Source organism: Elephantulus edwardii, unplaced genomic scaffold (genome assembly GCF_000299155.1).
Source record: "Elephantulus edwardii isolate Elephantulus edwardi_28Jun2011 unplaced genomic scaffold, EleEdw1.0 scaffold00001, whole genome shotgun sequence".
In the NCBI taxonomy this organism is placed as follows: Eukaryota; Metazoa; Chordata; class Mammalia; order Macroscelidea; family Macroscelididae; genus Elephantulus; species Elephantulus edwardii.
Window position 1 is genome coordinate 6406144 of NW_006399751.1, and position 25978 is coordinate 6432121.

At 46.3% G+C, this 25978-nt stretch overlaps 2 protein-coding genes across 2 annotated transcripts in view; both read left to right on the forward strand.

Annotated features, from left to right (window-relative positions):
* The first annotated feature begins 10265 nt into the window (after positions 1-10265).
* Positions 10266-11005, forward strand: AGRP (agouti related protein homolog (mouse)). The gene is made up of 3 exons (XM_006878691.1): positions 10266-10395; positions 10561-10631; positions 10823-11005. Exons 1-3 carry the CDS (start codon positions 10266-10268, stop codon positions 11003-11005), a joined length of 384 nt encoding a protein of 127 aa, XP_006878753.1.
* A 724-nt stretch (positions 11006-11729) lies between these two features.
* The window catches only part of ATP6V0D1 (ATPase, H+ transporting, lysosomal 38kDa, V0 subunit d1), a 42272-nt gene continuing 28023 nt past the window's right edge, over positions 11730-25978 (forward strand). Inside the window, exon 1 of the mRNA XM_006878692.1 lies at positions 11730-11957. Coding sequence (XP_006878754.1) covers positions 11828-11957 — 130 coding nt within the window. The 5' untranslated portion in view covers positions 11730-11827. The remainder of the gene's footprint in view (positions 11958-25978) is intronic.

Genomic DNA, 25978 nt, shown 5'->3' on the forward strand with positions numbered 1-25978 from the left:
AAAGTGAGCATAATCCTGTTACCAAAGCCAGGCAAAGACACCAATGCAAAAGAAAATCATGGTTTGGTGGCCCTCACGAACATGTAAGATGCAAAAATGCTGAGCAAAATGCTAGACAATAGAGTCCATTATCATAGAAAACCATACATCATGGTTAAGTGGGACTCATAACAGGCATACAAGGATGGCTCAACCTTGGAAAATACTCAGTGTTATTGACCACATAAATGACACAAAAGAAAATAACCACTTGTTCATATTAAGAGATGCAGTAAAGGTATCTGACCAAATTAAAAACCCTTTCGGATTTAAAAGATGGAAAAGAGGAATCTATAGAAAGAAAATGCCTCAACATAATTAAAAAAATATTATATATCTATGCAATGGCCTATATTACTCTCACTGGAGAAAGAATAAAAATTGCTTGGGTAATAGATAACATTGTTCTTATCTTTGTCTCTTATTCAGTATTTTATTGCAAATCCTTCCCAAATCAAGGGATAAAAAGAAACAAAAATCATCCTAATGGTGGAGAGGAAGTCAAACTATTTTTGCATATGATATAATTCTATGGAAAATCTTACAGACTCAGCAAGAAATGTACACCAGGGATGTGTCCTATCTCCATACCTTTTCAACCTGCATGCAGAACAGATTATCCGGGAGGCTGGGCTCTATGAGGAGAAATGTGGGGTCAAGATTGGTGGAAGATCTATCAACAATCTGTGATATGCAGATGATACAACCCTGCTTGCTGAAACTGAGGAGGACTTGAAGCGCTTGCTGCAGAGGGTCAAGGACTGCAGCCTCCAATATGGATTGAGGCTCAATGTCAAGAAGACAAAGATCCTTTCTCACCACTGGGCCAACTGATAGCATCAGGATGGATGGTGAAGAGATTAAGTTTGTTCACAGCTTCAGTTTGCTTGGCTCCACAGTCAACACTCTCGGCACCAGCAGCCAGGAAATCAGAAGATGTATTGCCATGGGAAAGTCTGCTGTTAGGAACCTCTCCAAAGTACTGAAGAACAATGGTGTCTCTCTGGAGACTAAGGAGAGTCTGATACAGGCCATGGTTTTTGCAATCACTTCTTATGCATCAGAGAGTTGGACAATGACTAAGGAGGATAGAAGGAGAATTGATGCCTTTGAACCGTGGTGCTGCAGGAGAGTTTTGAATGTACCATGGACTGCTAGGAAAACAAACAGATTCATCCTGGAAAGGGTCAAAACAGGCTGCTCTTGGAGGCAAGGATTCTAAGGCTCCGTCTAACATACTTTGGACATGTTGCAAGGAGAGACAGGTCCTTGGAGAGGGACATCATGCTTGGTAGGGTGGAGGGACAGCGCAGAAGGGGAAGGCCCTGTATGAGGGGGATTGATTCAGTGATTGGGGTAATTGGGATGGGAGTGTCAGAGACGGTGTGACTGGTACAGGACAGAGCAGAGTTTATGGCTGTTGTACATAGGGTCTCTATGAGTCGCAAGCGACTCGACGACATGTAACAACAACAACAACAACAACACACAGCATTGGTGAATCTAGAGGCCACTGTGCTGAATGTAAGAAATTACTCACAAAAGGAAACTGTGGCATTATTGTCTCTAGAAAGTTGTGCTGGAAATTCAGAGACCAGGCTTAGTGGTGGCTCCAATCGATGAGAAATCCTTGGAGAAAGACGGACAATGTCATCCTGTGTAAATTACACCCTCAGAAGGCCATCTCTGAGTTGGTTCTGACTGAAGGCTAATGAATTTGAGGTTTTTTTAAATTTTTTTTTATTATTTTTGTGTGCGTGTACCGTCAAATCAGATCTGACTGGTACAGGAGGAGATTGCCCCTCTTTCCCCGGCAGAGCATGTGGTGGATTCGAACCGTGCACCTCTGGGATTGTAGTTGCAGCTTCTTGCCACTAGGCCACCAGAGCGCCCCTGAATTTGAGGTTATTATTATGAAAAATTGGGGAAAGGTTTACAGACAGACAGACAAATTTTGCATGATGTCCAAGAATGGGAAGCAAGAGAGATGAAAGTGGAAATTAAAAAAAGAAAAAGGATTTTGTCTGGTCCTCAAGTCCTCATACCTTAGGCTTCTGTCCTTGCTTGACAGCCCATCATAACATAGTAACTCCTTACTGTGCACAGACTAAAGACCGAGGTCTTGTATGTGGGAACTGTAATATGTGGGGTCTTTATTTTCACCACATCATCATCAATGTCAGCTGAGAAGAGGTTAGAGACTTTAAACTATGCATAGAGTATGGTACACCCTGACCAAGGGGTAGTCATAGTGCGTGGAGAAGACTCTACAGTCTATCAGCCAGTCTCCTCTGCAAACCCAGTTAAGGGGCATCCTTCAACGAGGTAAATGTGGGTAGTAACGTTGAGATTGGGCTGAGGGGATAGGGAAGTTGGACAGGGCAGAGAATCTGAGAGCGGGAGGAGGAGGTTGTACCCATGGCAGGTTGTACTCTCACCGAGACGAAGGATTCTCACATTTGGTTCCTGTTCTGCCAGATCCCGGAGTTTCTGAGGGAGAAGACACAGGAGTCACCCCGTGCCTCACCCGCCTTTCACCCCAGCTCTCAGCCAGTCCTGGAGGTCTCTCACCTGTGCTTTAGGTCCAGAGGGGTCTCTACATGTGGCAAACACCAGCTTGGGAGGCTCAGGTAGTGCCAGCAGCTGCCGCACCATTTCTAGCCCAAGGCCGCGGTTGGCACCCGTCACCAAGACACTGGAAGGACTTTTCTGCGCCATGTTGCTGAGTCTGTTGCAGACCGTTTTCTGTACACAGCTCCTCTGCACCCCGTTTCTGTCTTGGGTTCGTGTTAGTGGAAAAGAAAGTGGTTGTTGATCTTATTGTTCTCCTATCCCCCACAAACTCTTGCATAATTAAAATGGAGAATCCAGGGTCAATGTCCACAGGTGAGGCCACAGGGTGGCCACAGTAGCCCAGGAGGTGTGGTTAAAGCGTCTCATCTCCTTCTGTCTGTGGGGCAGGGTGCTGGTGTGCCCAAGAGAGTTGGAATGGGTGTACAGGAACAGGCTGGCTGAGTGACCATTTGCCGTGTAAAGAAGAGGATGGCTGGCTTCGGACTGACCGGTCTCTCCCGCCATGAGCGCTGCTTCTGCACATCTGAGGTCAGGCCACTTGGCAAGCTTGTGAGACAAACTCTGCAAATGCATGGTGTTGAAAGGCGCTCAGCTGCTGCCTAAGCTCGCAGTATCCAAACTGGATCAAGTAGAAACGAAGTTCTTGAGAGTAACACAACTTCTGAATGATTCCACCGTGCCTCTGGCTATTCTGAACGCTCACGTAAAGCAGTCTGTGGAGGTAAAAAGCCTAAATAAATAACATGACAGCGAAAGAGAGGTTTACTCTGCTACATCCAACCTGATCAATCTACTTGCTGAGAATGGCTCCTCTACCCATTTCTCCGGGACTCATTTCTCCCTTTTCCACCATCATGACTATCGAGAAATTCCTTACACAGTTTCCACTGTGTCTCCCTCAAACAATGCCTCTCTCTCTGAATTGAAAACAATCCTGCCCAGTTTACTAAGTCACGGCCAAGTATTGAAATTGGACGTTAAGACTGATTCATCAGTCATGGGTGGGATGACAGTCCGTATTGAAGAGAAATATATTGACATGTCTGCAAAATCCAAGACTCAGAAGCTGAGCAGACCTGTGTGGGCAGTTACATGAAAATGTTAGCTTTTGTTATCAGTGCTTGAACTTGGAGCTTCAGTAAAATATTGACCAGGAAAATGAACCAGAAGAAGACAGAAGAGGATCAGTGTCTGGTACGTGTAATCAGTGCGTGTGGAAGGGGTATGTGAGAGAGAGAAAGATGTTAACAACGTCCCAAAAAGCATCACATAAGGATATACTCTGCACATCTGCACACAATGAATGGGAATGATCGTATGAAACACAATGTGAGTGAGAAAAAAAAAAGAAACAAAAAAGAAAATAAGCAAAAGAATATTCTGAAAATCATTGGCAATAAAGAGATGCAAATCAAAACAGCAAGCAATAAATGTTGGAGAGACTGGAGAGGTGGGAACTCTCATACACGGCTGGTTGGAATTGTAAAACGGTGCAACCATTTGGAAGGCAGTTTGTCATTTCCTCCAAAAGCCAAACACATGCAACAATGAATGAATGGAAATCCCAGGTTTTTTTTTATAAACTTTAATGAAAATATAAATTTTTTTAAATTTTATTTTATTTTATTTTATTATTTTTGTGTGCGTGTACCATCAAATCAGATCTGACTGGTACAGGAGGAGATTATCCCTCCTTCCCCGGCAGAGTATCTGGTAGATTCGAACCGTGCGCCTCTGGGATTGTAGTTGTGAAAATATAAATTTTTTAAAAATCACAATTAAAAGGGAAAAAAGAAGTAAAGATGCTAAAACTTTGACGTGGTGTTAGGAGAAAGTGGGGGATTAAAATGGAAGAGTTATAAATCCTAATGAAATAAAAGCTGGAACCCAAACAGATATATTCACAATCACTGCATGCTAGACACTGTCACACTGATATGTCAAAGGCAATAATGATTATCCATGGTGAACAGTATTTGGTAGAACTCCCAACTAAAACAAGCTTGGAAGCAGGAATGGCATTCACTTCTGAAATAGTTTGCCTCTGGAAACTCTATGAACTTGGAGAAACAATGAAGGTTATACAAGTGTTCAGGTCTTTCATTCATAGGGTCGCTATGAGTCGTCTATGACTTGACGGCACCTAAAATCAACAACAACAACAACAACAACAGCATTATTCACAATAATAAAGAGATGGAAACAATCTTAAAAAATATTAAAAAAGGCTAAAACAGAAATTCCATATGACCCAGCTATTCCACTGCTAGGAATATACCCCAAGTAAATTAGAACTGAGATACAAACGAAGATTTGAACACCAGTGTTTATAGCAACATTGTTCACAATCACAAGAACATGGAAACATTCGAAATGTCCAATCACAACTCACAAGGTTGAGAAATTAGAGTACATTTACACGCTGGAATACTATGCTGCAGGCAGAAGCAACAATTTCAAAAAATACTACATAATTTGGGAGAGACTGGACAACATTGTGCTGAGTGAACTAACTCAGTTTCATAAGGACAAATAGTGCATCAGACCATTATTGTAAAAACGGAAAGATAAAAAATGTATGAGGGTCCACAGGTGGGAGCAGAAGTGAGGGTGGACAGGGGGAAATCATAGGGCTGTACAATTTGAGGGGTGGAGGGAGGTGGTAATGAAAATGAGAAAGATCCAGTGGGGACCCGAAAAGATGAGGTAATGTGGGCATATGTCAATGGGGATTAATTTTATAAAATACAATGTATGGGAAAGATTGTACAAAACACAGTGAGAATGACAGAAAGTGTGAAACACAATGTATATCAATGGCATATGCAAACCAATATAAAATACAAAATTTAAAAATCACAAGCGTTCTAATCCCAGCGATGACAACATAAAAGTATACTCTGTAGATAGAGATGTTCTGCCTTTGAAAACCCACTGAGGGTCAGCTAGAGTCAGTTTTAGCTCAACGGCACACGCGACCACCACCACCGGTAAAGGTGGTCATCTGCCTTAGTTGGCCATCTTGCCAGAAGTCTTCTATCTTATTTTGATGTTTTATGCATCATTCAATATTTTGTATTCAGTGTAGTATCCTTCATTATTGTAACACAAGGGTTTTTTGAAGGTTATCTCCCAGTTCTTTCAACTTGAGAAATGCTGAATATGTTCTTCCATTTTGGTTTTCTAACTCCAGATCTTTGTACATTTCATGAAAATACTTGACTTTGTCTCCGTGAACAACCTCTTGAAACCTTGCGCTCAGCTCGCTCCATCATTCCCCCCCCCTTTTTCCTTTATCTTCTCTGGTTTAAGATCAAATTTCAAAGTCTATTCTGACAATAGTTTTGGCCTTTAGTTCTTTTCCTTTTAGTAATTATTTTGCATCTTCATTTATGTTAATTATGTCAGCCTACAATTGTTCTCATCATCTGTCATTTGTGTTCAAAACATCACACCTTTTTCCAGAGAAAAAAGCGAACTGGTGGGGAAGGGGGACAGGGAGGCAAATGTGCAACAATGAATGAATGGAAATCCAAGTTCTTTAGAAACTTTCATTAAAATAAAAAAAAAAGGGGGGGGAATCCAAAAAACCAAACAACCCAAAAACATCACATCTAGCTGCGCTGCAATTCCAAAGGTGGGCGGTTCAAGTCCACCAGATCCTCTCCTGGAGAAGGAGGGGCAATCTCCTCCTGTGCCTGTCGGATCCGACTAGACGGTACACAACAAGGAAAACAAAACAAAACAAACCACCTCTATTATTGAGATGGTTTCTAAGTTCAAGCAAGATATGCTCAAGGTCATTCTTGGCTCTTTTTATTTTCTTTAGTTTCAATTTGAACTTACATATTAGCAACTGACAGTCGGTTCTAGAGTTGGTTCCTATTCTTGGTTTTGATCCATGGTATTGAGCTTCCCCATCTTCTTTTTGTACAGATGCACTTGATTTTATGTCTGTGAATTCTATCTGGTGAAGTCTACGGGCATAGTCACCATTTCATTGAAAATACCACGGCTTGGGTCAGGCACACCTTAGTCTTTAAAGTGAGATCCTTATTCTTTAGCACTTGAAAGGGGTCTTTGGCAGCAGTTTAGCCCAGTGACACTGGGATGCAACACTCTTATTCCTACAAGAGTCCCATCATGATGAAGGAAATTTTTTCTGATTCACGACTTACACCACCTTTTATGTTAAAAAAAATTTTTTGTGTGTGTGTACCATCAAATCTTTAGTTTGCTTGGCTCCATAGTCAACACTCTTGGCACCAGTAGCCAGGAAATTAAAAGACGTATTGCCACGAGAAAGTCTGCTGTTAGGGACCTCTCCAAAGTACTGAAGAGCAATGGTGTCTCTCTGAAGGCTAAGGTGTGTCTGATACAGCCCATGGTCTTTGTGATCACTTGTTATGCAACAGAGAGCTGGACAATGACTAAGGAGGATAGAAGGAGAATTGATGCCTTTGAGCTGTGGTGCTGAAGGAGAGTATTGAGGGTACCATGGACTACTAGGGAAACAGATTCATCCTGGAAAGGGTTAAACTGGGCTGCTCTTTGGAGGCAACGATTCTGAGACTCCCATCTAACATACTTTGGACATGTTGTAAGGAGGGACCGGTCCTTAGAGAGGGACATCATGCTTGGTAGGGTGGAGGGACAGCACAGGAGGGGAAGGCCCTCTATGAGGTGGATTGATTCAGTGACTGGGGTAATCGGGATGGGAGTGTCAGAGACAGTGCGATTCGTACAGGACAGAGTAGAGTTTAGGGCTGTTCTACATAGGGTTGCTATGAGTCGCAAGTGACTCGACAGCACATAACAACAACAACCACCATCAACTTGGATCTGACTGGTACAGGAAGAGATTGCCCCTCCTTCTCCAGCAGAGCATCTGGTGGATTCGGACCGCGTACCTCTGGGATTGCAGTGCAGCTTCTTGCCACTAGGCCACCAGAGCTCCCTGACTTACACCACCTTTTATCTTACAAGAGAGAAAAGGCAAGAAAAGTGAACAGAAGTAAAGGATCTCAATACAACCAAGAAAAAAAGAGGCAGGGATGGAGTGCATCCTTGGATCCAGGTTCCTGTACTGGGAGCTTCCTCAAAACAGGGGTAGGTCAAGACACAGAGATCTCTTATGGTCCCTTGGTCCACAGGTGTTGAAAGCAGACAAGGACTTCCTCCAAAACCAAGAGGAAATGAGAACCTGCCCTTCAGACATCTAGCCAGAGAGAGTCCATTTCTGTTTGTTAAAGCCATCCACTTGTATTTCTTTTACAGAAGGAGGTAACTAAAACAAGTTGATGTTGTGTGCCATCAAGTCAGAACCCAACCAATAGCTGACCCTCCAGCGGGTATTCAGAGGCAGTACAATCGCACAGGAGGAGATGGCCTATTCTTCTCCTGCAGAGTGGCTGGTTGATCCAAACTGCATACCTTCGTGTTGGCAGAGCTATTCCCAATTGTTGGGTCACATGACAGTTCTATGTTTAACTAATTTTCTGAGGAACTGTCAAACAGTGTTCCACCCATTGTGTGTGAGCTTTTCCCTTTCAATGTTGGTGTCATTGATGCTACACAGCAAAATGTACACCAATTCAATAGTTTTGACATGTATAGTGTGTCACTAACTACATTCTTTGAGTTGTATAACCATTCTCACCCTCCTTTTCTGGGTTGTTCCTTAGTATGAATGCTGACTAGGCCCAGCCAGGTGCCCAGAATCCCCACCTCAAGTTAGACACATTTCCAAAACCCACATGCAATTTACGCCCCCTATGTCCATCTCTAAGCCAGAATCTCCAACGCTGGGGTCGGTTGGTGTCATGTCCTGTTAAGCTGGAACCAGTCCATAGCTGACCCTCCAGCAGGTTTTCAGAAGCAGTAAAACATGTGGGGGGAGACTGCACATCTTTCTCCAATGGAGCAGCTGGTGGATTCAAAAACATGCCTTTGGGTTGGCAGTGCAAGTCCTTACCACTAAGCCACCAGAGCTCCCCAGCAACGGAGGTGACCAAGCAAGACGATTTGCAGGTAGAGGGCACAACAACATACTCTGCACCACTCTGAGAAGAGAAAGGTCTAGGCTGAGCCACCAAGCCACACTGCAGCCTCTGGAAGGGAAAGGCTGCCAGAAGGACCTTCACATCACATCTGCTTTGTGATAGAGTCACCACACTGCCAGTACCATTCTCCAGAGGAAGGGACGCTGGATTCTGTATTAGATCCTCCTTCAGCGACTATCTCCTCAGAGACAATCTCTGGGTCCTCTGCTTCCTCCTCTGGGCACCAAGAGCTCTTAAGACTGTTAACCTGATCCAACTACAGGTGTTCGATTCGAGACCACTGCTAGCCTTACCAGAGGTGACACCAGCAACGACAGGTGGGAGAATACTCCCTCAGGCTACCTACTGCAGAGGCCCATGGGGTCAGAATGTCGACACTTTTGTTAGTACTGCCCTTGGGCAAGCCAAAAGTTGTTTAATGGTAGCATTTGGTTTTCACCTGCTGGTAAAGGACCTCTCTGGCCTCTTGATGGTCAGAATGGTCCACATGAACTTGGGCATTCAGCCCCAAATGCCTTCATCCACTTCCTGCTGTGTGGAGGCAGCCCAGTTTGTACATTAAAGCCTCAACACTGGCTCAACCAATAGCCCCAAAGAGACCAGCGAAAGCAGGAACAAATGAGGGCCTCCTATTTCCATGAAGAGTTGGGCCTCCCCCTCACTCTCCAGCCCCTACTCTCCCAGTCTAGCTTGGTCAGAGGCTTGACAATGCAGAGCGGAAGGAGGTGGACATTAGCACTAATGAGGCAGGCGGCCTGAAAGCTTTTTACTCCAAAGCTGCTCGCCCACCCAGGGAACAGTCAGTTCCACTTCCTTAGCTTCCAGGAATTCCAGGTGGAAAGGGGCTGGGGGCAGGAGCAGGGGAGAGAGTCTTGGAGAAGCCTGGAGCGAGAAGGGAGAAGGCAAGTGGAGCTGAGATGTAGGCAGAAGATCCGCTTTGGCTGGGTGGGCATCTCCCTCTTTCTCCCTCCAAGGAAAACCTAGTGTCTGAGTCTATACCCTCCCTCACCTATTTCTGGCCACTAGTCCGTCTCCCCTTTGATGCCCTTGATCCAAGTTCCTGGAAGCAAATGAAACAGAACATACCACGCATGATCTGAGTGAGCATCTCCGGGGCGGTAAATTAAATTAAAGCTCTCAGGGCCGCCTGCCTTATTATATAGTTAATGGCTCCAGCCTGGCCCACCCCTCAAAGCCCCTGTCCATAATAAATTTGGGGGCTCTGGGCATCCTACCGTCTTCCCAACACTTTGATTGGCTCCTGGGGACCTCACCCCAAATTGGGGCATCTCTCTTGTAGAGCACTCAAAGGCCCAAAGCCCAGGAAGAGGGGTCCACCACTGTCCCCACCCTTAAGAGAGGGCCCCTCGCTCCAGCTGCAGGGAGCAGTCACGTGAGGCCCCTTCATTAGGTCTTACCATATAAGCAGAGGAAAAAGAGTGGCCGGGAACTCTCTGGACAGTGACCCAGTGAACAGAGGTAAGTTCTCAGGTTGGGCAAGAACTCAAGCAATTGGGGGCCGAGGGGGCACTAGAGGGCCTCCAAAGATGTAAAGGGACTATATGGTGCCTCTCCCTACTGAGCCAGGTCATGCTGAGGACAGTGCTGCTGAGCTGTGCCCTGCTGCAGGTACTGCCCACCATGCAGGGGGCCCAGATGGGCCTGGCCCCCTTGGAGGGCATCAGAAGGCCTGACCAGGCACTGTTCCCCGAGTTCCCAGGTCAGTGTAAGCAGGGCTGGACTGTGTGGGGCCTCCGACCACACACTACCCCACCTGGTACGCACGCTCCTTCCCTCTTCCCAATTCCAGACCTGGGAAGATGCGTGTAAGTACACGGGGATGGTGGTGGTGGTGAGGGTTCTGCTCTCACATTTTCTGTCCCAGGTCTGGGCCTGGAGCCCGTTCTGAAGAGGACAGCCGCAGAACAGGCAGAAGAGGCTCTGCTGCAGGCCGAGGTAAACCACTTAGGGAAATGGGTGAGGTGGCAGGGCAACCCTGGGGAGGCACCATGCTCATTCCTTCCCAGACCTTGCTCCTTGGAGCAGGCAATTAAAATCCACAGCTGTCCTATACCCAGGTTGGGGTTTGTGGGGCTCCCGGACCTGCCCTCAAAAGCCAGTATGTGCTCGCCTCCCTGTCACCGCAGGCGCTAGACCCGCAGGACCGAGAGCCACGCTCTCCACGCCGCTGCGTGAGGCTGCAAGAATCCTGCCTGGGACACCAGATGCCCTGCTGTGACCCGTGCGCCACGTGCTACTGTCGCTTCTTCAATGCTTTCTGCTACTGCCGCAAACTGGGTACTGCCACGCATCCCTGCAGCCGCACCTAGCTGGCCAACGCGGGGGTAGGGGCAGGGACATCGGGGAACGAATAAAGGCTGGAACCGACAAGGCTGTTGCGTTATTTTAACCGTGAGCACCGGAGATGAATGGTGGTTTGGGGAAAGAGGTGGTATCGCAGGGGTGAGGATGCTGCCAAGAAACTCCACACACTTAAACACCTAGGCCTCTACTACCTCTGATTACACATGCGTGCAGTTTTAGGGAGCCACACGCGCTAGAGGTGCAGAGGAGAGTCGCGCTCCAGATTCTTGCACAATAAAGGCAGGGGCGCAGGAAAGGAACTCTAAATGGCTAAGGTCCAGGGCCGGGTGAGCGCTGGCAGGCCTGCCCGTCCATGGACTTCACTTTCCTCGAGGGGTAGGTGGGGGAAGCTGACTCAATTTCAAGTCTGGCGTTTTTCCAGGTATAAGACCCACTACCCACTTGTTCATTACCTCGCGGGCCGCTTGCCTACCAGCAGACAAGACCTGGGAAAACTCGCTCTTAGAAACAATGGACGCCCTCACGCGGCCGGCTCCGGGTACTCCAAGTAGATCGCTCGCTAGGGCACTAGAGGCGGGCCTCCCCTCAGTGCGCAGGCGCTAGAGGGCATGTTCCAGCCCACGTCTGCGCACAGCTTTCGCACGACGCCACCCGGAAGCCGGGCGCCAGCTAGAGGCCCGCCCGGTTGTCGTCACGTGAACAGTTTACGCATCACCTGACGCTCTTGACAGTCTGCTGCGGGCCCTGTGTCAGCTGATCGGTGGAGTCGCCTGGCGTTGCGTATCCTCTGGTCTGGGTTCTTCGGGCCCACTGTCCCCTCTGCAGCCATGTCGTCCTTCCCAGAGCTTTACTTCAACGTGGACAATGGCTACTTGGAGGGGCTGGTGCGCGGCCTGAAAGCTGGGGTGCTCAGCCAGGCCGACTACCTCAACCTGGTGCAGTGTGAAACCCTCGAGGGTGAGCCGCGGGCCGATCTTGGGGGCCTTGGAAGGCCGAGATGGGGGGTCTGGTCAGGAAACCAGAAACCAGCCTGAGGGGCCTCGCTGGGAATATGGGGTTGATGGTAGCTGTCCTCGGCGCGGCCCAAACACAAACCCCTCGGTGGTCCTCCTTGTCGTGTGCTGCCTCATCCTGGGTTGGGCAAGCGTAGTTTGGAAGGAGGAAGTCTCTCCCTACCTGTTGTAGGGTGTGCTCGTACCAGCTTCTTCACTCTGGCGTAGCCAGAAAGTCTACCTACTGATGCTTAGAGACGCAGAGCCGGAAAATGCCTGCACCCTCCCCCACCTTTGTAGGTCTTTGGGATAGTTAAGTCTTTGCATTGACCTGAGGGCTGGGCTCATACAGAATTGCTGCGCCTGTTGAGCTAGGCTTTCCTCCCAACTCCAAAGCACTGGCTGCTCGGGGTCTTCTGACAACAGTGTTTGGGAGAGCAAGAGGTATCCCCCCACGTCTGGAAGTACTTACATGCGTATTTGGCTAATAAATCAACTTCCTCAGGGCCTCTTCGGTTAGATTTCTTAGCACAAGAGTGTTGAGAAGTTGAGTTCCCCTTTCTTCTCAGCGGGCATCCTCCAAAGTGGAGTTGATGGTACGCAGATGCATCTGACTTACTGACCTACAGATTTCCCTAATTCCAGCCTCGGCCTCCTCCCTGTACTCGGGTAATAGTGAAGGACAAAGTTGCTGATAAGTGAGTTCCTCTTCCAACCTAATGCCAAGAGTTTGAGGTGGTACTGGTCGCCTTGTGTTTGGTAGCTGGAGAGAGGCATAAACAGCCACATGATTCACCTTCTGAAGAGAATTTTGTTTTCAAAAGTCAGTTATTGTTTATGTGGTGAATTAAACCAGTGAAAAGTTGTTGTTATGGTGTATTGTCGATCATAGTTGACCCTCCAGCTAGTTTTCAGAGACAGTTTAATCACATGGGAGAAATTGCCCATCTTTTTTTTGTGGGAGCAGTTAGTGGATTGAAACTGTATCTCTTTGGGATGGCAGTGTTGCTCTTTGCCACTAGGCCACCAGAGCCCCTTAAACCAGTGAAAATTAATACCTTTAAAATAGAAAATGTATTGAATTTAAAATGTAATGATTGTAGCGAGCTCTAGTTGCAAGGAGCTCTGCTGTGATCTAGAAGACACGCTGTTTGAATCCATCAGATGCTCAGTAGGAGAAGGATGGGCAGTCTCCTCCCGTTTGATTGTTTCTGAAAGCCCGCCAGAGGGTCAGCTGTGGGTCGATTCTGACATGATGGTACACAACAACTACAACAATGATTGTACAGTTTAGGATTTTAAGGCAAAGAAGTAAGAGTAACTGGTGATCTCCCTCATGAGAGTGGAGGAGAGGAAAGAGACGATTTGTGGGTGCTAGACGATTTGTGGGTGCTGGGTTGTAGGAGCCGTAGAGGGAGGAGGGGAAGGAAGGAGAAGCAGAGGTGCCTTAGAACAGGATTTGGCATGTTGTCCGCACTTATTTTTTACTTCTGTACACTGACTAGACACAAAGGAAGATCTCAGTTTGTTTAAATCTGGAGGTGAGCATCTTGCCAATGTACTGGCATTTGTTTAACTCATTTCTCCTGGCCTTGCTCACTCCTGTTGCTGCCTGCCCCATTGTAGAGCATCTGGGGGCACAGGGCTCCCAGAAAACCCTTCCCATCATCCTCCTTAAACATAGTAGGTCATTTTTCTTAAAAATACTGCTCTCAGTACATGATCTCCCCCCCCTTGTAGGACAGCATTCAAACCCTAAACGTGACATTTCTTTCCCTCACATCAGCTCTCCCCCCAGCACTTCATACACATAGTATGGTGAACTTTGGAGCTGGTCAAACCTGAGTTTGAATCCTAGTCTGTTAATTACTGGATTGTTTTAGGAAATTATTCAATACCTCTGAGTTGGGTTTTCATAAGATATATTAACCCACCAGCCTGTCTCATAAAGTTGCTGTGTCGGAACTAACTCATAACTGACCATCCTGTGGGTTTTCAGAAGCTATAAATTACATGGGAGAAGAGTCCCCATCTTCTGTGGAGCAGCTGGTGGATTCAAACTACCTGCCTTTTGGTTGGCAGTGCAGCTTCTTACCCCTAGGCTACCAGAGCTCCCTTATAAGGTGATAGTAGTTGGTGCTTTGGAGTTGATTACAACTCATAGCAACCCTATGAACAACAGCTCTGAACCCTATCTTATCCTCTGCCATCCTTATCCCTGACACACATGAACCCATTGCCGCAGTCCCTTTATCATCCCATCTCACTGAAGGCCATCCTCTCTTTTGCTGACCCTCAGTCTTTCCAAGTATGATGCCCCTTTCCAAGCAGTAGTCTCTCCTAACAACATGCCCAAAGTATATGAGACAAAACTTCACCATCCTTGCCTCTGTGGAGCGCACTATCTTCACTTTTTCAAAGACATACCTGTTCTTTCAGCAGTTTATTCAGTACTCTTTCCTGAACACCAAAGGCAAAGGCATCAATTCTTTTCTGTCATCCATATTCATTGTCTAGCTCTCAGATGCATAGCAGGTGATTGGAAAGACCCTAACTTTAATCAGGTACACCTTACTCTTTAAAGTGAAATCACTGTTCCTTATGACTTTGGAAAGGGCCCTTGCAGCAGTTTTTCTCAGCGCTATACATCTCCTAATCTCCTGACGACTGGTGCCAAGCATGTTGACTGTGTGAGAAGTTAAATACTTAGCCCAGCACCAAAGACTAAGTATGTTTATTGATGTGTCATCAGCACATAACAGAGTAAGCTCTAGTTAAATGTTAGCTCTTGTTTTCAGTATTATTTGCACTTGTCATTTCCTCTGCTTCTGCCTCTTCCAATGATTCCATCTCCAAAGCCCACCCCCAGTCTTTCCTCATCCTGAAACCTGTGTTAGGCCAGGCCAGAGTGTAGTCCTTTTGCTCACTCATAACCCTTGTGACATTTGTCTGTGCTGCTTTCCTGTATGCTTCTCAGCACAGTGTTCGAGATTCTTGGGATGTCTTATGCCAGAGATGTCCAGGATTTGGGGGAGTGGGTGCTGGGAGATAACCAGAAACAAGTACTGACCAGAAAGCCCACTGTGTTTTACAGAAAGACTTTCTCTACTTCCCAAAGTCATATCAGAGACCCGGTCTATAGGCCTCAGTATGTGAGTGGCTTAGTTGCCAGTGGGATCTGTGTTTTCTGATGTGCCTTAGGCATATAATCCAGGTGTTAGTTTGCCAGACGCTCTGGGCATTGACGGGAGGGTATTTGTGCTGCAAGGTAGAGCAGGACATCCTAGGCTTCCATCAGAGTTCCAGCCAGCAGAGTACTAACCTTTCTCTTCTGCTTGACCTTGACCTCTTAAGACTGACCTCACTCCTTAGATTGTTTTTTTATAAGGTAGGGGAAAGAATGTGGAGAGGTTCACCTCCTTTGGTGAACGGAAGGGACAGAGCCTGGTAGATGCAAAAATTTCTTCTGGCTCACAGTGTTCTGGATATGTTGAAAACCTTTGGGATCTGGGCCCTGGTCTCGGGACTGGTGGGGAAGAAGAGGTGGTTCAGGGGTATAAGTAGAGAAATTACCCAGTATTGTTTTGAATGTTTTCATTTTTGCTTATAGAACACTCATTTAGTGCCCTGCATTGTAATTGGGGCCTGGAATACAGTTCTGATTAACTTTCATAGCCTACAAGTGAGATCAGAATAGGAGAAGGTGTTAAGAGATCAGCATAGTATAGTGATTAAAAATGTTGGCCCCGTCCTTACCTGGCAGGGGAGATACCATGGTCCTGAAGGAGAATTTCACTGGGTGAGACATTACTCACTGCAATCCAGGTGTGCTGACCTCTGTGATTTCCCCCAAATGTTGAAAACTCGCCTGCATAATTTGTGGTAGTGGAGACGTGCCTGCGCTCTTTCCCCTGAAAAAAAAACAACAAAACAAAACAGCAAAAGCTGGCCCAGAGGAGCTTTGGTGGTGTGTGTCGAGGATTACACTGCTAACTAAAAATGTTGGCCCACTTTTCATGGCTCTGTGGCTATAGGCAAGGTGTGTAACCTCTCTATTCTCAGTTTCATCTCTAAAGTGGTAACAAGAACAGTGCCCCCCTCTCGTAGTGGTTATATGACGAGGTAATCCATGAGTCTGGCACATGGCAAGTGCAAATCAAAGTGCTATTGTATTGTGATCCCAAAGTAAGCAGGACAAATACGTAAGTAATTATTAAGATGGTTGTGAGAACAGCCAGGAAGTAGTAACAGAATCACAGTAGAACTTTCTTTAAAAAGCATGGCTAGTTAAGGCCCTGCTGAAGAAGTGATGTTTGAGCTGAAATGTGATGAATGAAAAGAAACCAGCTACGCAGGAAGCATGGGGGTTTCCAGGCAGAAGGGCCAGTATTCAAAGGCAGAAGTATCAGGTCAGTAAGAGTCTCTGAAAGAAGCTCAGAGTGGTGGTGTGGAGGGGATGAGAGTACAAATCTCAGAACCCAGAACCTTGGTGTTAAAAATAAATAAATAAATTCAGGCTGGTGCAGGGGGGGAAGAAAACCTCTTCGCACTAGGTATGGGCCCGTGGCGGTGCGGAGCATATTCCCTATAGGTGTGTGCCGCTCAGTCAATGCTGACTCATAACAGAGTCACAGAGTGGGTTTAGACTGTGAGCCTTTCAGTTCGTTAGCAGCCAGGCACGTTAGTAAGTGCCACCAGGGTGCAGGGAGGAGGAAAGGGCTTGGGAAAGGGAGGCAAAGCCAAATGAAATCAGGAGAACTTGCAGAAGTCCAGCAAACACTAGGACTTTGAGCTGGTCCTCTGACAAATCCCTCAAGGGTGCAGCAGTCTGGACAGCACTGGCACCCCCACCAACCTCACACCCAAGTCAAGGCCTGTGGACACAGGATGCACTGATGGAACCCGAGGAGCATTGGAAACATAACATGACATCTCTCCAGGATAGGCGACTGGGAGTCACTATGTCACGGCCATCCCTGTCGGGTCAGGCAGGGCTGAAGAGGAGCTGGCTTCTTGGGAACACACTCACCTGGTTCCTCCCAGACTCCCCGGAGATGTCCAGATCCTTCTGGGTAGCCCTTCAAGTATTCACACTTCTGAAAGCTGAAGCAGGTTTGTTCTTCTTTCTAATGGATTCCATCAGAAGTTTAAAAAAAATCTAAAACACAAAGACAGCAGGGTGGCCTGTTCAGTGCCCGCCTTGGCATCTCCTGTGTTGTGGTCTGCTCAGGGCTCACATCGCCCCTGGCAAGGCTGGGGCTTCCTCAGGGTTTATGAATGACAGAGACCCAGCCTTTTCTCTTCCCTGCACTTTGAGGCCACCTGCCAAATTTGAAATTATTTGGCTGTTTCAGATCACGAATGGCTTCTGCTGTGCTACGGTGATGTTCATTTTCTCCTTCAAGAAGCACCGCTTGAAGGCCTACGGAAGTTCAGAGCAGATTCGGAAGAGGACGTGAAAGGAGGGAAACCACTGTTTGATACCGTGTGGCTGAAAGCAAAGAGCACCAGAAAATATGTTCTCTCCTGTGCTGTTGGCGACACAAAGACATTTGACTGTGTGGGTCATAGGAAATTATGAGTAGCATTTTGAGAAGGAGGGATTCCAGAACACTTAACTGTGCTCACACAGAACCTGTACATGAAGCAAGAGGCAGCCATTCAAAAAGAACAAAGGTGGCCATAGTCTTGCTTGCTGAAAGTGAGAAAGACTTGAAGTACTTGCTGGTTGAAGAGCAAAGACTGAAGTCTTCAGTGTGTATCAGACCTCAAGATAAAGAAGACAAAAATCTTTATGACTAGAACAAATAGGAAAAATCATGATCAATGGAGAAAAGACTAAAGTTGTCAAGGATTTAATTTAACTTGAATCTACAGTTAGCGTTCATGGAAGCACCAGGCGAGAAATCAGATGATATATTGCGTTGATGTAAGACCTGCCACCAGAGACCATTTTGAAGTGTTAAAGAGCAAAGATGTCACTTGGACAACCAAGGTGTACCTGACTCAACTCATAGTATTTTTTTTTTAAATCTAGTATTTATACTTGATCTTAGCCAAAAGGCCAAGAAGCGATTATCTAGTTGTTTTTCTTTTATTTTTTTTTAAATTTTTGTTTTATTATTTTTGTGTGCTGTACTGTCAAATTGGATCTGACTGGTACAGGAGGAACTTATCCCTCCTTCCTTGGCAGAGCATCTGGTGGATTTGAACCATGCACCTCTGGGACTGCAGTGCAGCTTCTTGCCACTAGGCCACCAGAGCTCCCTTTTATTTTCTTTTTAAACTTATTTGCGTGAAAGTACAAACTATTTTCATTTACCTAATATGCACATGCACATGTACATAGGGTGTGTCAGAGGCAATGCGATTGGCACAGGATAGAGCAGAGTTTAGGGCTGTTGTACATGGGGTCGCTATGAGTTGCAAACGACTTGACAGCACATAACAACAGTATGCACGTGAAGTTGGGCACTGAATAAAGAGGACCAAAGAAGAATCGATGCCTTCAAATCATGTTGGTGAAAAATTTTAAACAAATATGTCTTGGAAATAAATACAGCCAGAATGCGCCTTCGAAGCATGGCTGGTGAGAGTTCATCTCAGGTTATGCGGAGGGAAGTAGAGAAGGGCCATCAGGCTTGATATAGTGGAGAGCCAGTAAAGAGGAAGACCTTTAACAAGATGGATTACAAAGTAGCTTCAGGGGAGCTCTGGTGGCCTAGTGGCAAGAAGCTGCACTGCAATCCCAGAGGAACACAGTTCGAATCCACCAGACGCTCTGCTGGAGAAGGAGGCGCAATATCCTCCTGTACCAGTCAGATCTGATTTGATGGTACACGCACACAAAATTAAAAAACAACAACAACAAAAAAAAAAAAACAAAGTAGCTTCAGAGTGGCTGGAAACAGCACTGACCATGAGCTTGGTGCCAGGAACAAGCAGTGTTGTGTTCTGTTGTGCATAGGCTTGCCATGAATCCATGAATCCACACCTACAAGGTTGTTACCTGACCACTCTTGTCTCAACTGTTGACTATAATTTGTTTCAATCAGTATCCAGATATGCTCTCTGTCAATTGGTTTATATTGCCTCAGGTCTTTAGCTATATAAGGAGCCCTGGTGATGCAGTTGTGAGAGCTTGGCTACTAATCAAAAGGTCACCAGTTCAACCCCACCTGCAGTTCTATGGGAGAACAAAGTGGCAGTCTGTGTCTGTAAAGAGTTACGGCCTTGGCAGCACTGTTCTGTCTTACAGGCTTGCTGGGAATTGCAATCAACTTGATGGCAATGGTTTATTTGGGCTCTTTTGTTTTGGTTTTTTTTTTTGGCGTCTAGTTTCTCTCTCCTCTGTGTTCTGCTTTTCATTTATTTATTGAAGAAGCTGAGACGCTTGATCTGTAGTTCCCCCCCACCCCCGCTTTGAATTTCCTAATTGCATCTGCATCATACAGTTTTGTGTTTGTCATGGTCCCTTGTTTTTCCTTTAAACTGGTAGTTAGATCAAGAAGCTTGATTTGATTCTGGCTGGTTTTTTATTTTTATTAAATAGATGCTGTGTGTACTTCCATGGGGAGTCATTTAATATCTGATTGTTTTTTTCCTTTTTGAAGCATAAGGAATCATTGGCATTTATTGCCCATAGCCATCATTTCGTTGTTGTTAAGTGCTGCCCGAATGGCTGTGACTCATCACCAAGTCTGTGGACACGGGAACAAAGCTGCCTGATCCTGCACGGTGTTTACGTTCGCTGCCACGCCTGAGCCAATTGTGGCAACCGCTGGATCAGTCCGTTTCCGTGGGGGTCTCATATGGCAAGAGAAGAGTAAGAAATCGCAGATCAGTCTTGGCCAGTGACCAGTCACATGAAATAGCAAGTGCTGATGGTGGTGGTGGCTTCTGGGAGCGGGAAGTCATCACAGGGCCCATCGTGGGGTGACAGGAATGGTGGCTGGAGAGCTAAGCAGAGATCAGCTCTTTATAGATTTCATAAACCCTCCAAAACTCAAAATCATTGCTTCATCATCATTGGTTCTTGATTATTTACTAATTCCTGAAATGGTTCAATGCCAACTAATTCTTTTTCATACAGTGACTGTGTGTACTCCTCTGCCTTTTTTTTTTTAAATGCTTCCGGCATCATTCAAGATTTTGGCCTTAAAATCCTTCAGTGTTGCAACTCAAGGCTTGAGTTTGTCCTTCAGTTGTTTCAGCTTGAGAAAGATTTAGTGTGTCTTCTTCCCTTTTCCTTCTTTTCTATTCTTGCACATTTTGTTACAACACTGCTTTGTCATCTGGAACTTCCCTTTGGAATCTTTATTGAACTCTCAGCATTCCTTTCTCATGTTTTTAGTTCTCTTCATTCCAGTACAAGGTTCAGAGTTTGTTCTGACATACATTTGGGTTGATTCTTTTTTTCTCTTTGTAATGACCTGTTACTTTCTTCATGGTTGATATCCCAGATGTCATTCTATAACTCATCTGGTCTTCAGTTGTTGGTGTTCAATGCATTGGATCTATTTTTAAGATAGGGGTTTTTTTTTAATTTATTTTTTTAAATAATTAAAGACAGGGAAGTTTATTAAGCAAGAGAAACCACTCTCACGAGGGTGGCCCATTATAGTTTATAACTACTTAGGATACCAAGGTCATATTTTTTATTCTCATGGACTTGTTTTCATTCTTCAGTTTTATTTTTAACTTGATATGAACTGCTCCTCGCCTGGTTTTGACTGCTAATATTGAACTTTTCCAGTGTCGTTTTACGCAGATATCAGTCTGACTTTGAACTTGCATATGAATTGTTCCTAGCCTGGTTTTGACTGCTGATATTGAGCTTTTTCACTGTCTTTTTTGCACAGATGTCAATCTGATTCCTGTGTAACCATCAAATGAAGTCCATGGCTGGAGTCACCATTTATGGGGTTTTTTTTGTTGTTGTTGGTGGTTTTTTTTTTTAAATAATTTTTTTTCATTGTTGCGCATTTTTATTCCCGCCCCTTGTTCTAGGTTGTTGTCATATATATATATATATATGTAATGTCTAATCATATATTCCTTATGGACAGTTCTTCCCCTCACCTGTTCTGTTGCATTGTTTATCATGTATCCACTCTTTTCCCATTCTCTCCCCAACGCCCCACCCAGTGTCTGTCCTATTTTATAACAGCAGTCTTTTGTCGTATTTGTCTTTCACTCAACATAATGTCCTACAGGCCATTATGCATAATGACCGTGTTGCAGAATGTTTTATCAGCTCATTGTTTTTCAGTGCTGTGTAATATTCCATTGTGTGTATGTACCATAGGTTTTCTATCCATTCGTTTGTTGATGGGCACTTGGTTGCTTCTATCTCTTTGCTATTATGAATAACATAGCAATAAACATGGGTCCACTTATGATTTCTTAAAATATGTATTTGCAATGAGTAAACTATTCATTATACAGTATCTTGTCATGCAGTCTCCACCCTCATTTCTGTCACTTGTTGTTGTTTTTGTGTACTGTAGAGTTGGAGCTGACCGATAGCTGACCCTCCAGTGGTTTTTCATAGGCAGTTAATTGCTCTGGAGTGGATTGCCCATCATTCTCCCGCAGAGCAGCTGGTGGCCTCGAACCATGTGCCTTTGGGATTGCAGCGAAGCTTCTTCCCCTACTAGTCCTTCTTTGTTTCCAATTTTTGCATTCCAATCACCAGTTATTATTAATGCAGATTTCCAACTGCTGTTGCGTTGGTTGTAGCTCATAGTGACTCTCCATCAGGTTGCTAAGTCCTTGTAGGAGAAAACTTCCTGTCTTTCTCCCTCAGAGCAGCTGGTGGGCTGGACCTGTTGACTTTTCAGATAGCACCATGTACTATGTTACACCACCAGCGCTCCTTCCAGAAAGGAAGATCATGTGTTGCTTTTGTTAGATGCCGTCAAGTTGACATAGTCATAGAGACCCGGTGGACAACAGAGCTGATCCTCGCCCTGTTGTGCCTCATTATCACCATCTCTGCCAAGTTCAAGCCCATCATTGCAGTCACTGTGTCAGCCCATCTCATTGAGGATCTTCCCATAAGCATTACAGCCTTTGAGAGCCTCTGGAACAGCTCTGTTCGGTACTGTAAGGTTGCTATGAGTCAGAGTTGACTTAACTCTAGTGGCTGTAAAGACATTAGATAAGTTACTGCTCTAGTGGCTTAGTGATTATGCAAAGGCATTTGACTGTGTGGATCATAACAAACTGTGGCTGACTCTGAGAAGAATGGGAATCCCAGAACATTTAATCATGCTAATGTGAAACCTATACTTGGACCAAGAGGCAGTCATCAGAACAGAGCAGGGTAACACTGCATAGTTCAAAATTGGGAAGGGTGTATGCCAGGGATGTGTCCTATCTCCATACCTTTTTAACCTGTATTGGTGGAAGATCTATTAACAATCTGCGTTATGCAGATGACACAATCCTGCTTGCTGAAACCGAGGAGGACCTGATGAACTTGCTGCAGAGGGTCAAGGACTGCAGCCTTCAGTATGGACTGAGGCTCAATGTCAAGAAGACAAAGATTCTCACCACTGGACCAATTGGCAGCATCAGGATGGATGACGAAGAGATTGAGATTGTTCACAGCTTCAGTTTGCTCGGCTCCGTGGTCAACACTCTTGGCATCAGGAGCCAGGAAATAAAAAAACGTATTGCAATGGGAAAGTCTGTGGTTAGGGACCTCTCTAAAGTACTCAAGAGTGACGGTGTGTCTCTGGAGACTAAGGTCCATCTGATACAGGCTATGGTCTTTGCAATCACTTATTATGCATCAGAGAGTTGGACAATGACTAGGGAGAATAGAAGGAGAATTGACGCCTTTGAGCTGTGGTGCTGGAGAAGAGTATTGAATGTACCCTGGACTGCCAAGAAAACAAACAGATTCATCCTGGAGAGGGTTAAACCAGGATACTCCTTGGAGGCAAGGATTCTGGGGCTTCATCTGACATACTTTGGACATGTTGTAAGGAGGGACAGGTCCTTGGAGAGGGACATCATGCTTGGGAGGGTGGAGTGCAGGAGGGGAAGACCCTCTGTGAGGTGGATTGATTTAGTGACTGGGGTAATAGAGACGGATGTGTCAAAGGCAGTGCGATTGGCACAGGATAGAGCAGGATTTAGGGATGTTGTACATAGGGTCGCTATGAGTCTCAAGCGACTCAATGGCACATAACAACAACAACAACAGTGGCTTAGTGGTAAGGAGTTGGGCTGCGAACCCAAAGGCACACAGTTCAAATCCAGCAGCCACTCTGTGGTAGAAAGATGGACAGTCTCCTCCCATGCTATTTATAGCTTCTGAAAACCCACTGGAGGGTCAGCTCTGAGTTGGTTCTGACTCGATGGTACCCAACAACAACAACAGGGCTGAAGCAGGGGGGCCAGGAGGAGATCAAAGGAAAGACATAAAAGTTAACAAGTTTTTTACATGAGAAAAAAGTTTTCAGTTTGAATGTGGTTATAGCACAACTCAGAACTACATACAAAATCTCTTTCCTTGTATGCTTTAAATAGTTGCACTACGTGGTCTCTGCATCCACTAAAAATTAGGCCAAAATGGTAGGGAGAGCACCCTTGAGAGAAGCCCAAGGGAGAAGGATCTGCTTTTGGGGTCTCAGAGACCCCTTCTCAGGGCTGAGAAGAATAGAGCAGGGCTACAGTGCAGGGCACAGCCTGGAGAGGTTCCTGGGGCTCTGGGTGTATTAAGCCTTTACCAAGGTCAGTTAGGACAAGGGGTCCTATCTTAAAGAGGAGAAGGTGAGTCCATGTGTGGGACTGCCTTGTCATTCAAGACTTTCTGTGGTTTAACATGGAAATATTGTAGTGGTTTTCTGGGTATTTCACTTTTTCTTGTGATTTGAGTGGAATTTCATAAATAGGATTTGCACTCAGCAGTTCATACACATTATGCTTTGTGGCATTGATTAGTCTCCACATGGTCACCGCGCAGTGTTCCACCCTCCTCTTCCCTGTGGCTCCTGTTTCCATTCATCCCCCTCCCACCCTCTGAGCTTTATCCATGGAGAATGCTGCCCCTCTACTCTTGTACGATTGGCCTTCTGGGAGTGCGTTCCTCCCTGGTGTGACGGATTCCATCCTAGGCTTGTCCGTCGTTTGGTTAACAGCTGAGTCAGAGGAGTGATTTCCATCCTGGGTATGAAGGCTAACGAAGGGCCAGGGTCTCTGGGTGGAGGTGAGGGGTGGGGTCTCCACCTGTCTATCAGACCGGCAGTCCTGGTTTTGAGTTCTGTTCCACATTTTTCTCCCACTCTTAGCAGAGTCCTCTTGGGATCCCTTTGAGAGCTGTCAGCGGGGTTAGCTGGGCGCCATCTAGTTCTTGTTTCCTACCGTCAAATCAGATCTGACTCACAGCTGACCTTCCATCAGGTTTTCCGAAAGCTGTAAATCATATAGAAGTAGATCACCCCACTTTCTCCCAAGGAGGAGCTGCGAGACCAGGTTGGGAGAGCAGTTCCCTCCCCACTGGGCCCTAAGCCACCAGAGCTCCCTTCATTCTTCTGCTGTTGTTAGGTGCCGCTGGGCCGACCGTGTGACTCATAGTGACCCTGTGAACAAACATTTTGTATGTGCCATTTTGTTCATCAAGGGGACACTGTATTAAGTTGGTGAAATGAGGTGGCCATGGCTTGAGTAGCAAGACCAGTTTAACATCATCTGAAATTCCTCAGAGTCAGATATTAAACACAGAGAGAGATGGCAAAGTCCTAACAGCCTGGTGACCACAACCCAGAGAGGAGCTTGTGGGACACTGGGCTGTGGGTGTACAGAAGATGGTACCTCAGGGAGAGCGAGGTCCATGGAAGGAAGGGAATGGAGCCCTAAGTCTAGGGACTCATGATGTCCCTACTGCCTGGGCTGTAACTCCCTGCATGAGGAGCCCCCCGATGACCAGGCTCCAGGGATGTCCTTGAGCTGGCCCGGCTCGGTGGTGGTGTGACCTGGCAGCCTGCTGCTTGGATTGCACTCCTCTAGCTGGTATCTGGCTGCCACGACCTAAGAGGATGAGACCGTCAGCAGGGGGCGTGAGAGTGCAGATCTACAGAAGGAAAGTGGCTTCTCGCTGCTGGCAGCCCGCTTGGACTTGATCCTTTGGTTGATAAAGAAAAGTGTGCGGACGGTGGGGCTAGTGGCACAAGACAATTAGAAACGTACTCCGAGACTCTCGGCGGATTCTGGAAGAGCCAGGCTCGGGGCAGGACCCTGACTGGCAGTTGAAGGGAGGCATGGGATAAACCAAGGCAGGAGTAGAAGTCACAGGGAGAGATAGGGGGTTGGATCAGAGACCACCCAAGTCATCGGGACTGAGCTCATGAGTACTAGGTGAGGGGGCGAGAGGGCTTCGAACAGGATGATTCTCAGACTCTGTGCTTCATGAATGATTGCGTGATGCTGGAGCTGTTTCTGAGCTGAAACCTTCAGAGGAGGAATATCTTTGGAGTCAGGGACGGGTGGCTGATGCAGAAGTGGCTTGTCTCAGATGTGCCGTCTCTAGTGTCAAAGCAAAGAGACCGGGCGGCAGGTGTTGTCTGGAGTTCAAGGCAAGTAACACTAGAGATACCGATCTGGAAGTCATCAGTACCCGGGCTGGCAGCAGCCAGGGCCCACGCCCAGCCCTCTGCTGGCTTGCAGCCAGGGCAAGCCTGCCTCGGAAGCCTGGTCCTGCCAGGCGGCTGGAGAGCGGCCGTGAGGGCAAGCCAAGTGGACGCAGCACGGCCTGACAAGGACACCTGGCGGGGAGCCGACTTGGGCAAGCGGAGCAGGACGAGAACAGCCAGGGATTCCCTTCCAGGGCCCCGCTGTGCTGCTGCCTCCATGCGCTGTCTCTGGGACAGAGTGGGGCTTGGGGTTTTGGTTTTGAGTTTTGTGTTTTCTTTGTAACTATGCCAATTTTTTTTCATTATTCCAAAAATACTTCTGGTAGAAGAGTGACTTGCCCTA

Bases quoted from the DNA above. Each gene is read 5' to 3' on its own strand.
- AGRP (XM_006878691.1), top strand. From the start codon at position 10,266: ATGCTGAGGACAGTGCTGCTGAGCTGTGCCCTGCTGCAGGTACTGCCC. The intron at 10,396-10,560 runs GTCAGTGTAAGC...TTTCTGTCCCAG, and splicing joins ACTGTTCCCCGAGTTCCCAG to GTCTGGGCCTGGAGCCCGTT. The intron at 10,632-10,822 runs GTAAACCACTTA...CTGTCACCGCAG, and splicing joins AGGCTCTGCTGCAGGCCGAG to GCGCTAGACCCGCAGGACCG.